The following is a 15,142-nucleotide window of genomic DNA, read 5'->3' as shown; positions in this document are numbered from 1 at the left end:
AAGAACCTACATGGTTTCTGAACATTTGTATCTCGTTCGCTCTCGTACAGTTTCGTAAGAGAGAATGAAACATAATTATTATCTGAAATAATTTAAAAATCCGAAGTTTTATTACAAAGAACCGGTGTCATGTCGCAACTTTAGCATTGCTATCATGTCTCTTCCTTTAAACTTTTCGTTTAAAAAAAAAATTAGTGGAGAGTGTTTAGTACAAATAATAATAGCCCAGATACCGACACCAGAGAAATATTCGTACGGGATATTTGCGGATCGCATTCCGACGATGAACATCATTTCTAGAAGCTATATGAATATCCACCAATATTATAAATATATTTGAGAAGAAGTGTCAATATGCAATTATATAGAAGAATAAGGATAAATAAGAAGTAAAAGGGTTTGAATACAATATCCAAAATAGTCATATCGCTCATTTCGAGGCATTGCTTCGTGCCTCAAATCAAAACATTAATCTTTAAAAAAAAAATTCCAGTACCTATCTTTTTTTTTTGAAATATTAAGTAATTTTATTTTTATTTAAAAAAAGGTTTTTCAACATATGGATGTATTATCATATATTGTATAATGGAATCACAATCATATGTACATACATCGTGTTTGTCTTCATTCCGTGCAAATAATGAGACAGATGACGGCACCTAATTCTGTATTACTACTCGTGTTATAAAAATGTACATTACATATTGAGAAGTTTCTATCGTATTATGACAATGTAGAATAAAGCATCTTCCAATGGATTTATTATATTTCATTTTTTGTAATTAAATCTTTCGAAGATAAAAATAGTATATTATGTAATGAATTGTGACCGGAATAATACACTTATCTCTCTACAAGGAAAACGAATAATAAGCCTGTATGCCATAAACATTTTGAACACAATAAACGAGATGTATAGTAACATTTCGATCACTCCTTTCAAGAACGTCATAAATCAAAAAACTTGATTTTACAGGAGAACGTTTTTAAGGTTTAAAAATATAATACAATGTATTAAAAATAAATATCAAGCCACTTATTGAACTTTTAACTGTGCAACATATCTTTTTAGGTAAAACCTGAAGGTTTTTTCTCCATTTGAAAAATATTTTTATGTATATATAATAGTATATTTAAAAAAATAATGAAACAAAACCTTTTCTTCAAAATGCAAAAACAACACTTTCTGCCCTGTAGCGGGTAAATATTAAGATAAAAATATGCCTCTTTTGCTGGGATATAGCACATTTTCTGGGCATTCCGAAAACATGCACAGCTTAAAATTGAAGATTTTTGATTTATGACGTTCTTGAAAGGAGTGAGCGATTTATGTTAATTCAGTTTTTTCTGTATATAATGTCACTAAGAGAAATTGTGTTATTTTATTTAGAGAATTCACATTATTTTATCAGATTGAAAGATTGAAAGGAAATCACCATAAAAAAGCCTTATCTCAAAATATTTCTTCGTAAATCAGCACAATTTCATACAAAAGATCAACGTTAACGTTACAAAAAATAATAAAACTACACACAGGTTTTTTTTGACATTTGGAAATAAGAAAATAAAAAATAAAAAATAAAATAATGAGAGGTTTAAATAAAAAAAAGAAATTATAAATGTAATTTCGAAGAGAAATGCGGCAGTGGAAAGAAGAGGATGTACATAATTTAATAAAGATATATGTACCCTTACTAATAAATGAAAACCCTCCCCCCACGCTTTATATTATATTAAATATATATATATATATATATATATATATATATATATATATATATATATATATATATATATATATATATATATATATATATATATATATATATATATATATATATATATATATATATATATATATATATATATATATATATATATATATATATATATATATATATATATATATATATATATATATATATATATATATATGTATGTTACATAAAATCGCTAAAATAAAGGACTAAATAGAAATTAACAAGCGAAAGATAACTAAGATTAATTAGAAATAAAACAAAATAATAATAATCATAATTTTCTATACAAATACCAGATTATTAAAAACGATTTCCCATTCGACCATCCTTGATTCCTTTATGTGTTGAGTTTTTATTTGAGATTTCAACTCACGGTTTTCAAACCTATTTTTTTCGCGAATATTACAGTTTTTAGTAGTAATTACTCTGTTTCGATCAAAACTAGTATTAAAAAAATATGGTGATAATATGGTATGCAAACGGTACAAGTTATTAGATGCTTTCTTGTGGGAATTTTGAACTTATCGCATTACAACTTCATCCTTAGGTCCTTTTTTAAAAGAAATTGCTAATTTTGTGTAACGGAAGAAAACACGATACAAAAAGTAGCTCAATATACGTTCTCATGTGTTTACCTATAAAAATAAATGAAAACAATTGAGTATAAACCTTATTGTGAGAAAATTCTGAGGCTGTGGTTCCTAAACTTTTCTTTCCTGAACACTTTCATAAGATTTGTTTTATTTTATCATTTTATCTTTTGCTCTTAATTTATGTCACGTATATTTCAATGTATATTTTTTAATAAAGCAAAACGTCATTCTTAGCTAAGTAAATTTAATCGTTGTTATCAGTTTTTTACGTAGTATGAATAAGAAAGTAAATATTTATTTCAAATATAACATAAAAATCTTTACTTATCAGTATTTGCCTAATATTTGGGTAAGTATTATATCTTTCTTCCTAGTGTCGTTTGAACAAGGGTCAATAATTTTCATTTTATATTTTTCATTATAATATTTTTTAAATGGTACTTGAGGTGCTGAACTGCCTTCTTGGGATTATTGATCATTTTGACACTTCGTCAATTGAATAAAGTGGTCTTTTTCTAGAAGAAAATAAATTATAACAAGGGATATTAGAAGAATCGAAAAACTTAATATGTATCGAGTTAAATTGAATGTGATGCATTATTGACATATTCTTTTTTAAATAATCTGAATCAAGTAATATTTGTTTCTTTAAATAATAATTCTCGCAAGCCAACTTTTGAGAGGAACTGAACAAATAATTACCTTTTTTTTGTATGCTTTCCGGCAAAATAAACATGTTACTGGAGCAAACAATTCTATTTCACGCGCATTTTTTACATACTCGAGATTTACCCGTGGATCGACACATATCATGTTTTCCTGTGAGATACAATGTAATAATAGCACAATCGTGATATATGGTGTGCAATCAATAAGATTGCCAAGAATTTATGACGCAATGATTTAATCAACATATATGATTGCTACCATTGTTATGAAAGTGTAACAGGGTGAGCGCAGGTGAGCGTGTGTCAACTAATTGATAAAATATGATGATATCGCCTTATGACAATCTACTCTGCAGCATGGAATTATTGGATGGGTTGGTACAAGAAACGTACATTAAGTGGCATATAATTTTGGAAAAAACAATCATTAAAATAATACCCCAAGTTTTGATACACTCTCACAGAATAATAAAATAATCCTTTACAACATTTTGAGTGTGTCCAAATACTTGTTCACGAATTAATATTACCTCCGATTAGGATTATTTTTAAACAAATAACTCCTAATTACAGATAATCCAGATTTGTGAACTAGTATTTGGACACGCTGAAAAAAATGTAAATAAATTAACTGGTCAAATTATACGTTAAAATAAAAATAAAAATTTGAAATTATTTTTTCTAGCGTTTTTCAAGTATGTGAATATAATTCAGGATTAGGACCTCACACACTAATGAAAGAGTTTCTTTCATTAGTGTGTGAGTCACAAATAAATGAGCTTAATAAAAGCTTTCTTCATCGTAACATAGATGTCTGTGGAAACTCTCGCATACTGTGTTTCGAGTTTGATCAATATATCTAGAAGTTTCAAGAATTTGAGTAGAGTGGTTGTCAGTCATGGGTAGAATTGGTGAATGTTACACGTGTGTAAAGTGATCACTTAAACTAGCCAACGAAGGTCGTTAGCCCTGTAAATTCCCTGATTTCTATATTCTTCTTCCTCTATGTTGAGATGTCAAAAATAATGTAAAATAATCCTACTAAGTAACACATAAATTATCAATAATACTACGCGAAAACACTCATAGAACCACAAGATCAACCACGCAGAAACTAATCAAACAAGTACTCATACCAAATTTAGTCAAATTTACTTAGAGTATTGCGCAATAGAGCTCTGCAATCTGCTTCTATTATCCATAAAGTCATTAAATAACGAAACAACTTGTAAAAAAGCGACCAACGAATGAATAATGGAGGCAGATATAATTAAAATAGATAATGTCACTAGGCCACATTATTTACATGGCTCTTGTTTCTTGTCAGACGTTAATTTATTTCAGATGTATTGTAAAATGAGTCAACAGCTCGGTATATTGTAGTATATTGTAATTGAGAACTGTAATTATATGAACATATTGATTGTGTCCCATTTTTTGTTCCCAAATGCCGGATTCGTTACAGGGTTTGTTAACAAGAATTTAATTGCGACCTAAACATAGATGTTTATGTATATTGGGAAAATAGGGGTCAAGGTATTTACAAGGCTTATAACTTGTGGGAGCGGAATCTTCGAAAGTCGTGAAAATACGCAAACTTTTATTATTTATATCTCATACGTTTGACATCTGTTACGATACATTTTTTTGATAATAACACCCAAAGCGGAGTAATATTTGTGAACAAAAATTTAGACACACTGAAAATTATTCGTATTTTTATCTATCCCCAGATATGCATGGGGCACTGCATCGTAGTGGCGCAGTATTATCTTGGTCGTTACTTACATAAAGGCAAGGTGATTAATCATGCACTTCTGGTAATATAAAATAAATATTGGAGTGATTTAAAAAAAATATTTATTCAAATCACTCCTGGGAATTCAAATCACTCCAGTAAAGTAGCTTAACGCGCTCACCATTATACAGAAGAGGACTAAAAATATTAATAGGTCTTAAAAAAATGTTGTTTTATTTTTCAGTCCTTACGTTCCTGCTATGTGAAAATTTCGAAAGAATCATTAATTAATGAAGTAAAGGTCTGAGATACAATTACTCAACGAACAATTTTCAACAATACATGGCAACCCTGAAGTTTGTATAGTAAATGTGAAGTGTTTCTGCCTCAATATTATTTTATTTTGAATAATACGGCTGTCAATCGTGGGTGGTGAATCGAATGGTGAAGTTGCTTAAGAAGAAATACATAAATTTCAACATTCCACATTCGCACTCAAGTGCACTGCTATTGAACCAGTGATAATGACATTATTTCGCACTGCTGAGCTTGAAACGTCTCAACTATTTACGTTTAACCGGTTTCGATTTGCAATGTACTCGGATGTATAAAGTTTTATATCGTCTGTATTTTAAAATTATTTGTGTTCTTAATTTATTGATGACCAAGTTTTGCAATTTCATATTAATTATACCATTATTTGCTCTAATTATTAAATGACGTAGTGACTTGTAAATGTAGAAAAATAAAAATATTTCAGTTTGTCAATAATGAATAAATTACTGCGATTTTATTCACAGATAGTTATCATTGTGTTTTTTCCTTGATGAAATATTTTCTTTGGGAAAATGTGTGAAAATCTCTTGTCTGTAACAAACTCTTTCATGTTCATATTGATAAATTAACCTTCTTTTATCGATTAATTAAAAAAATATATATAACTTAAAGTATCTTAAATAACTTACTTGTTTTATTACGCACTGTAATGCACGCGTTACGTATTCTATGACAAATAAGTAATATCACGATGATGTAAAAGGTCTTAATGTGTGAAGCATTGATGTTTCTGCACGTGGTTGCGGAAAATCATTAATAATACCCGCATTGAATCAAGAAAATCATGTAAAATAGATACGTATATACCTAAAGGCACTTGAAATATCTATTTACTTACTCACAAAGATAAAATATTCTACTCTTTCAATAATCAACCGACTGAATTTATTCGTCCTGACAAATATATTTTTCCTGAAAATATATTTATCAATATGTAAATAATTGTAAAAAAATCTGTAAACAACGAATTAATTTGATCTCAAGCAGTAATCAGTCCCCATCATAATCCAGGTAAAATGAACAAAAAGTAAGCCGTATAGATCGGTCGATCCTTAATAAGGATTATCCAAGAAAAATCCAAAGCATTTGCTCGATGGAAACAATAATAACGTCTATGATAAATTTTTCTCGTTTAAAGCAAGTCAACATCGAGTATTTAACCAATGCGTTCTTGCACATATATCACCGTTAAAAATGTACTTATTCCAATCCTCAAAAAAGATGGACTCACATAAAATCTAAAAGGAACAAATCAAGTAATCGCTTAGCATTGATAATATACTATATTGGTAACGGTTTCAGTGATTGCTTTGAGAAAGTGTTCAGTTTACAATTCAATCAATCCAGACATGAACTCGTCATCTCTCGCTTACAGGAACCATAAAAATGTGCGTATTATATTATATCATAGCATAGAGTTACTCTAGTTATTCAACACGTTTTCAAAAGGCTAGTCAACTACGACAAACATTGACTCATTTATCAAAATAATCTTGTATCAAAGAAAATGGCCATATACTCGTATTATAGTCGATATATATTTATCACTCAATTTTGGGTGCTTTGCCAATAAATAAAAAATAGTTGGATTGTATATCGTATATATCGACATCGAGAAAGCGTTTATCTTTGTAGATCACATCACATTAAAAAAAAAGAAAAGTGGGCATTTAAAGAGGCTTATTGTTTAGGCTTGAGAACTTATTTGACCAATATATCACAAATATTGACTCCTTCTAGTCCGATAAAATAAAGATCAGATAGGGATTTCATCAAAGATTTCACTTGAAACTATTTTTTGTTTAAAATACATCGCATGTCTCAATGATATCGGTGTCTGCTTTAGTTAATGCTGACTACATACTCTACGCAGATGATATAAAAACGTGGGATTAAATTAAGACTCCCCTTAAGTTTACCTTCCAAAGCTTTGAACCGCCTTTCTAAATATTACAAGGAAAACAAAATCTTCGTTGACATTAGCAAATGTAAAATCAAAACATTAACATCAAGAAAGAAGCCCATTCACTTTAATTGTATTTTCGTCGAAGCTCAGATTACAGTCGTCGACCTTGTCCTCGATCTAAGGGTCCTCTTGAACTGCAGATTATAATTTGCACAACATAATGACTCAATCGTGGGTAAGACTTCAAACCTCGTCATTACAATTGCGGTTTTACTGCGAATCACCAAATTATCCAATGTCATCGAAAACCTAAAAGTAATATTCTTTGCTTGTTTTTATAGCATGCTGTTAGTTAAACTTGGAAATAGTTGATATTCTTAAAACAACAATAGTTAATATTGAAAATAAATTCATAAAACATCAATTACCCTTTATGGTTAGGCACCTTTACGTAAAGAACTTTTGTTTATATATCGACTCATGACTCTTTAAGAAAGACGTATATTTTAAGATAGGGGTGTCCAAACTTTCTAGCCTTAGGGCCATACTCATTACTCTAATAAATTCCAAAAGTCGTAACCGTTTCAATTTTCCTGATATTATCTATAATTTCTAGACTCGTCGCCGAGTACGCGTCCTGAGCGAGCATACTCGTACACTTGCTAAATTTGCTGGTTCAATTAATATTGTATTCTATTGTGTTGTTACGAATGCGACACTTGACGAAATCTGGTGGTTACACTCGGAATTAAGAAGAGGTCGTACCATCTATCCATCTCTAACAGATGGCGCTAGAGTACGTTTTCGCGAAAAACCTCGTTAGTTCGTGAAAGTTCTGTTGTATTCCACTATTATTAAATTATTTGTTAGTTCCTAAGCTTAAATTAATTTTTCTGCGTATTATCCTAAGTAATTAAATAAAAAATGAGTTTTTATTTTTTTTTTCATTTTGTGTTTGTTATCTAACTTATCGCATCAACAATAAGACATTCATTAGCTGTCGCGGGTCTGATTGATGACACTGGTCATTAGCTGTCGCGGGCCGGATTGATGACACTGGTGGGCCGAATTAGGCCCGCGGGCAGTAGTTCGGAGACCCCTGGTCTGAGACATAAAGCTGCACTTTGACCTTTTTTGAGACTGCATCATTCAGAATACCGAGATATTGGAGGAGAGGACAGTTGCAGAACAAAATTACAGAGTATACTGTACAATGTATACCTAGGAAAGGCAGCTGATGTCAACCCAAGGGACTTAAAAGAAAATTGTTTTCATATGTCCTTTTTTTATATGTTAGAGCAAAGGAAAATCATTGAAAATGAGCGATATATCAATAAGATACAATGATGCTCTGGGCCGATTGTGTAATAATGGGTCGCGGCCACTAGGAAACGGGTAAATATCGGTGTCGATCGGTCGACGCTTCACGCAACACTGTAAAATGACCAAGTAAACAAAGCCATTGCACAAAATTCAGAATAAATATGCAAAAAATAAAGAATGCAATCAATTTCGAAATTATCAAAAATCGATCCCGGATCCCGGGACTAGTCCCAGCAAGAAGGATGTTTTATTAAAAGTTCTTATCAAAATGTTTCATAAAAAAATGAAGACTGTTAATATTTAGTTTAAACAAAATTCATAAATATCAATTACACACCATTTTATTTTATTTAAAAAAATGCTTTTGCTAAAATGATATAAATATAAAATTAGAAACAAAGACTTGTGCCCAGGAAGTATATTAGAATTATAAGTATTATAATTTATTTTTTTAGTGCTACAATAATGATCATTACAATTTTAATATCTTAAAATTGACTACATTACACAGTAAAATATTTTTTGCGTCTCTTAAAACATTCAAACACAAACATTAATTGAAGTATATTATAAGAGCTGGGTTTTGTTTCAAACAATTGGTTTTACAACACATTATATTCTGAAACAACTACATAATGACCAAACAGATCTTTATGAATCAAACAGAATTTGTATGAAAACGTGGTGTAAAAATATATTATGTAATTTAAAAAAAAATATATTTGTATGTATTGAAACCTTAAATATTGAACATACGGTCCTAGGGAATTCAAAATAACATTCTTAGCTTCAATGTTTATTGATGTCTTTATCAGGAAACGGTGAAAAAATCAAAGTAGTTAGTCTTTAGTCATTAGTAGTTAGTTACACATACTTTAATAGCAGCTTTTCATATGAAAGAGTAAATTTATAAATTTGAAAAAACAATCAAGAAATGATAATCATGAAGGCAAATATATGGTGGTTAAATTCATTGATAGCGAGCCCAGAGAAAATTTTATGTTGATAATTTAAGGTCAATATTTAGTTTTATTTAATTTAAGTTAAATAACATAATTTGGCACATGCCTAAAAGTAATGATTTAATTTTGAAATCTGCTTTCAGTTCTGCGTGTACCGATAATCCGTGTTTGTTACTAAAACTTTTCATTCAGTTTTGTGCAAAGCAAAAAGCAAAAAGGTTAAATAGGCTTGAAAAAAAGTTTGATTATTTTGTTGTTGGTTCAAAGTACACTTGTACACAAAGTAAGTTACCTAAAAGGTTGGATTAATTTCCGATAGATGGTATCAATCATAATTCACTTTGATTTATGAATTGGAATAATAATTTTTATGTTTCTAATGGTGTATTTATGACTTGTTTTGTTTTAATTTATTAGCAAACAAATAAATATCAAAATCACAAAATAATCGGTGTTTTCAACATGTGAAATCAGTAAAGATTTAATTTTTGTACTGATATTTCTTAGTGGAACTCCATTTTATAGATTAAAATAAAAACTGTGTTGTTTTTTTTTCATGAATTTTATTTGACCAGCAACCGGGTTTGTCGTAACTGACATCATTAATTTGGTGTGAGACTGATGTCACCAGTCTGATGATGTCGGTTATGACGAAATCCAGTTGCTGGTCAAATAAAATGAATGTGGAAAAAAACTGCATACTTGTTATTTTATTCAGTAAAGATTTCTATTAGTATTATTTTTCACTGCTAATAGTAGTATTATTTTTCAGACCCCCGAACGGAGAATTGGTGGATGATGTCGGGGCCAGCTCCCCTTGTCACCGTTCTCATCAGCTATGTGTACTTCTCCGTGTCGGTGGGCCCGAGGTACATGAAGGATAAGAAGCCGTATGACCTCAAGTACGTGATGATCATCTACAATGCTGTCCAAGTGCTCTTCAGCGGATACCTTATGTATGAGGTAACAAAACACAGAAAATATTTTTTCTACTTATTTATTTTTTTACAAAAATGTTAAAAATATTAGATTATAACCACTCACCGAGATTTTTATGTCTACCGGTTTCGAGACGTACCCGTCTCTTCGTCAGACATAAAAATCTCGGTGAGTAATTATATACTAATATTATTAACATTTTTGTAAAAAAATAAATAAGTAAAAATGACTAACCACAAAGTAAATGCTTAAAATATTAATAATATCTAGAATATAAAATTTTTTCATCTTCTCTTCGTCAGACATAAAAATTAAAACAGAGCAACAGTTGTTGCTCTGTTTTAATTTTATTCCAATAAAAAAGGTGGCTTTTTAGATATTTATCTTATTTTCATAGTTACGGGTAACACCTTAAATAATAGAAAACTATTGTATATAGGCTTTCCCTTTTAAGAAGATTATTAGGTCTAAATAATTACTTAAATGATTTCTTTTTTAAACTTCTTTTTATAACATTTGTAGACGAAATCGCAAGAAAATTCTTTAAAAGAAAATTTTCAGTATTTATTTTCAACATTTATGAATATTGGTAAGGAATCGAAAAAGGAAATAAGAATAATACAAAAAAATCTTCATTTAATGAATCATTTTAATGTACAAACAAAACCTTTGGTATTTTTAATAGACACAAATAATAACATTTAATACACAAAATAATACATGTAATACACAAATTTCATATTATTTTTTGACATCTCATCAAAGATGATGAAAAATATGGAAACGGACCATTTGCGGGGCTGACGACCGTCATAGGCTGGTTTAAGTAATCACTTTACACACGTGTAACGTTCACTAATTATACCCATTATTGACAACCACACAACTCAAATTCTTGGAAGTTCTATATGTATATGCACCAATTTCGAAGCGTTGTTCTTGAATCATTAGAACTTCGTGAGATGAAAAGAAGCTTTTTTATTGAGCAGAAACTCTATTATTAGTATGTGAGATCCGAATCCTGGATTATAATCACATACATGAAAAACGCCAGTGTGAGATGTCAAAAAATAATATGAAAATAACTCCTATAATTGGAGATAATCCAGATTTTATGTACAAGTATTTGGACACACTCAAAATACTGTAGACAAAATTCAATTTATTTATTATAAAAAGCAGTCGTTAATATCTGCAGTGTCAAGAATTGAACATAAAGAAGTGTTGTAAAATGATATTTTGAAAAATGATTCCAGGGATTGATGGCAGGATGGCTGACAGAGTACAGCTTCACTTGTCAACCAGTAGATTATAGCAACAGTCCAAATGCGAAAAGGGTAAGATAGCTAATGATTTCGCTTTACTTTTACAAGGTAATATCAATCATCAATCCGACAAATCGATCGTCGCAGAGGCAATTGAACTAATTGATATATCCTCATATCAATAAATAAATTTACGGTGATATCTATATTTTTTACTTATATACCATATCGCTCACTCCTTTCGACATCGTCATATATCAAAAATCGACAATTTTCAGTTGTGCATGTTTTCGAAATGCCTAGAAAATGTACTGTATCCCAGCAAAAGCGGCATATTTTTAACATTATATTTACCCGCTACAGGACAGAAAGTTTGTTTTTGCATTTTGAAGAAAAGGTATTGTTCAATTATTTTTTTAAATATACCAAATATTTTTCAAATGGTGAAAAAACCTACAGGTTTTTGCTAAAAATATTTGTTGCACAGTAAAAAGTTCAAAAAGTGCCTTGATATTTATTTTTAATACGTTTCATTGTATTCTTAAACTTTAAAAACGACCTCCTGAAAAATCTAGTTTTTTGATATAAGACGTTGTTGAAAGGAGTGAGCGAAATGGTGGCAGATGAATTTTATAAATGTATGTTTGTATTGTCAAAAAATAAAGCTTTTGTTGAAATCTTGATTTATTCTATTTAATATTTTTCTGGTGTTCAAATTAAACTGTACTGCATATGGTCAAATAAACTTTTGGGTGTAATACACAATGTTCATAAATTCATTGAATAACGAGATTATTTATACAGGAGATATTAAAAATGGATCGTGGAGTTGAGAAGAAACGATTTAAAAAAAAGAATAACCCGCAAAGCTTCTACTTTTGGAGACTTGTCTGCAGGTAGAATAGTAAGTATAGAGAAGGTGAATGTGAAAAACACATCACAAACACCCAGACCAATGGAAAATAAAATTTTCTTGAATTTATTTTACAATTAACGAATCGAACCCGCGACGCCAGTTTCGCAATCGAGCGTCTACCCAACTAAGGCACGCCGCCTGTCATAGTCTGTCTAAATAGGTCTGTCATAGCCTTTCTAAATAGGTCGTATCATTTGGCCACGTCATGCATGATTGCATGACTCATGACATACAAGCAACATAAAAAATATTTATCAAAAAAGTACCGTTAATTGAATGAATAAATTAAAATTGAACTTATTTCAGAAAAAAATTACAAGGTAAGTGTGAGGTCAGCGGTTTAGGGCTATGTAAATGTAAATTTTCCTATTTTTTTTACTAGGTCACAGCAATATAAACTTAACGTTACAAGGAGTGTATTAATTCAAAAATATAAACTTAATGATGACATTATTGTTGAATATTTTTTTAAGTTAAGCCATAGTATTTTCCCATTAAACATTTAGACCTGGTTACGTATATCTAAAAAATCTATTTCAATATATTTTAATACAATATACTCTCAATAATTAAAAAAAAACATTTACATTCTTACATATTTATCGGGAAATGGTTATGGGACGAATAAAATAAGTGTTATAAATTATAAAAATATACTCGTAATTTGCTGTATTACAATTGTTTATAGTTGACTTGTAAATATATAAAACCTTGATAAATTGTCGTGAAAATATTAAACTTAGACCAATTGTTTTCCCGTATCTGTAGACTTATTAAATTCATCATTCATTGATTAAAAATACACGTTTTTGCCATTGCTTTATTATATAATATATAGGAATGGGTTTAATGGAGACCATTTTTCATTTAAAGGTTTGGTATTTAATTTATCGAACTCCGTTTTAAATTATATATTAAATGTTAAAATCAAGCACTGATTTTATAGTTTACTAAATTAAAACTATATTTAATTAAATTACAGTTAACTTATGTCATTAGTAAAAATGCCAAAACAAGGCGAAACAATTGTCAATTTTTATTTTATTTTTGTGTATTTTTAACAATAAAATACAATTTAGTAGACTGTAAAAATCGGTGTTTGATTTTAACATTTAATATAAAAACCATTTTTCACGTTATGGGAAAATGTTTTTCAGATGGCTTCGGCTGTATGGTGGTACTTCTTCGCCAAGATAGTTGAACTTCTCGACACAGTTTTCTTCGTTTTACGGAAAAAGAACAACCAAATTTCATTCCTCCACGTCTACCATCACACCATCATGCCTGTGTGCGCGTGGATCGGAGTCAAATTCCTGCCAGGTATTTTTGCAAGTCATAATTTATAGACTTTATGTACTGCACTTTTTATAGTGTACCAAAAAATATTAGATAGGCAAGTGGACTTCGTTCTTAACCTCTTGATACCTGATAACGCGACAAACGCTATAGCAAAAAACAGTTTTTGCGATTGTTGTGAATCACCATTTGAGTTAGTAAACCATTATAATGTTATAACGTAAGCTAAATTATAACTGCCGACTTTAAATGTTATACGGTGTACAAATTTACTGCATATAAGTTTCTTTCAAAGGTTCTATCAGGTAAACCCCTCAACAAATGCGTTTTTACGATAAATGCATTATTTTGATCATTCTAGCTTAACGTCTTAGGAAAAGGAAAAAAGAATTACCCCTAGAATACTAAACTATCGTAAAAATTACGATAGCAAAATGATAATTCCTGGAGAAAACAATGTTCGAGTCTCTCCTGTTTCACAGAACCTTTTTTTCATTATTACGTGATCTCCTAAACCTTAAGAATGCCACCATTACATATTGAATAATGTTTTTTAAACACTATTAAATTTTTGTTTAAATTTCAGGTGGACATGCAACTCTCCTAGGGGTTATTAACGCCTTCATCCATATAATAATGTACACTTATTATCTTCTTGCTGGACTTGGACCCCAGTATCAGAAGCTTCTCTGGTGGAAAAAATATGTCACAAGATTACAACTGGTAAATAACATTATTTCATTTTTTTTTTTTTAATTTCAGTCGTATCAAATATTTGTACAATGACTGAGTTGAAAGGTGTTTTAGCATTTAACTCATCAAGATAAGAACAAAAGTAAATAACATTAATTTATAATAATTTAATTACATGGAAAAAAATTCAAACATATTTTTTTGTGTTAAATAATTCATTTCATTTATTAAAAAAAATCTCTTTGGAAATATTTTCCTAAGAAAAATACTGCATAAAATTATAATATTTTACACTGGACTTATGGACTTACATTTATGCAATGACCACGTAATAATTTCCGATAAGCACTTCTCGTAGATTGCAAATAGTGTAGGTACTCAATTTTATACATTAGGTCAATCGGTAAATTCGGTAAATTCGTTAGTTTAGTTATTTTAGCGATGATACAAATACACAAAGAGAAAAAGTTAGAAATGAGTGACAAATTTCCTTTCATTTATTCATCAAGCCTAATCTTAAGATACTTTTTTCTTCTTCATACTATTTATTCCATCAGACACTAAATTATTCACACTACGGATAATACATATATCAATATATACTATAGGTGTCGCAACTTGAGATGAAATCATTATTTATGAAAGAAGATGGATGTGTGAACATCCCAATACAAAACAATGTGTAAAAAATTTGTGAATTGTATAAAATTTTATTTTTATCCAATTATACAACAAAGTGGTTTTGAT

At 29.5% G+C, this 15,142-nt stretch overlaps 1 protein-coding gene across 1 annotated transcript in view; it reads left to right on the top strand.

Annotated features, from left to right (window-relative positions):
• LOC148310465 (very long chain fatty acid elongase AAEL008004-like) overlaps positions 1 to 15,142 on the top strand; it is a 28,393-nt gene that overhangs the window by 12,807 nt on the left and 444 nt on the right. Inside the window, exons 3-6 of the mRNA XM_088258381.1 lie at positions 10,059 to 10,249; positions 11,482 to 11,562; positions 13,564 to 13,726; positions 14,289 to 14,425. Coding sequence (XP_088114507.1) covers positions 10,059 to 10,249; positions 11,482 to 11,562; positions 13,564 to 13,726; positions 14,289 to 14,425 — 572 coding nt within the window. The remainder of the gene's footprint in view (positions 1 to 10,058; positions 10,250 to 11,481; positions 11,563 to 13,563; positions 13,727 to 14,288; positions 14,426 to 15,142) is intronic.

Source organism: Brachycentrus maculatus, unplaced genomic scaffold (assembly GCF_059751285.1).
Source record: "Brachycentrus maculatus isolate JH-2025_06_01 unplaced genomic scaffold, ASM5975128v1 h1tg000093l, whole genome shotgun sequence".
Classification (NCBI taxonomy): Eukaryota; Metazoa; Arthropoda; class Insecta; order Trichoptera; family Brachycentridae; genus Brachycentrus; species Brachycentrus maculatus.
Note: the sequence above shows the minus strand (reverse complement) of the source record. Positions and strands in the feature narration are given on the sequence as shown.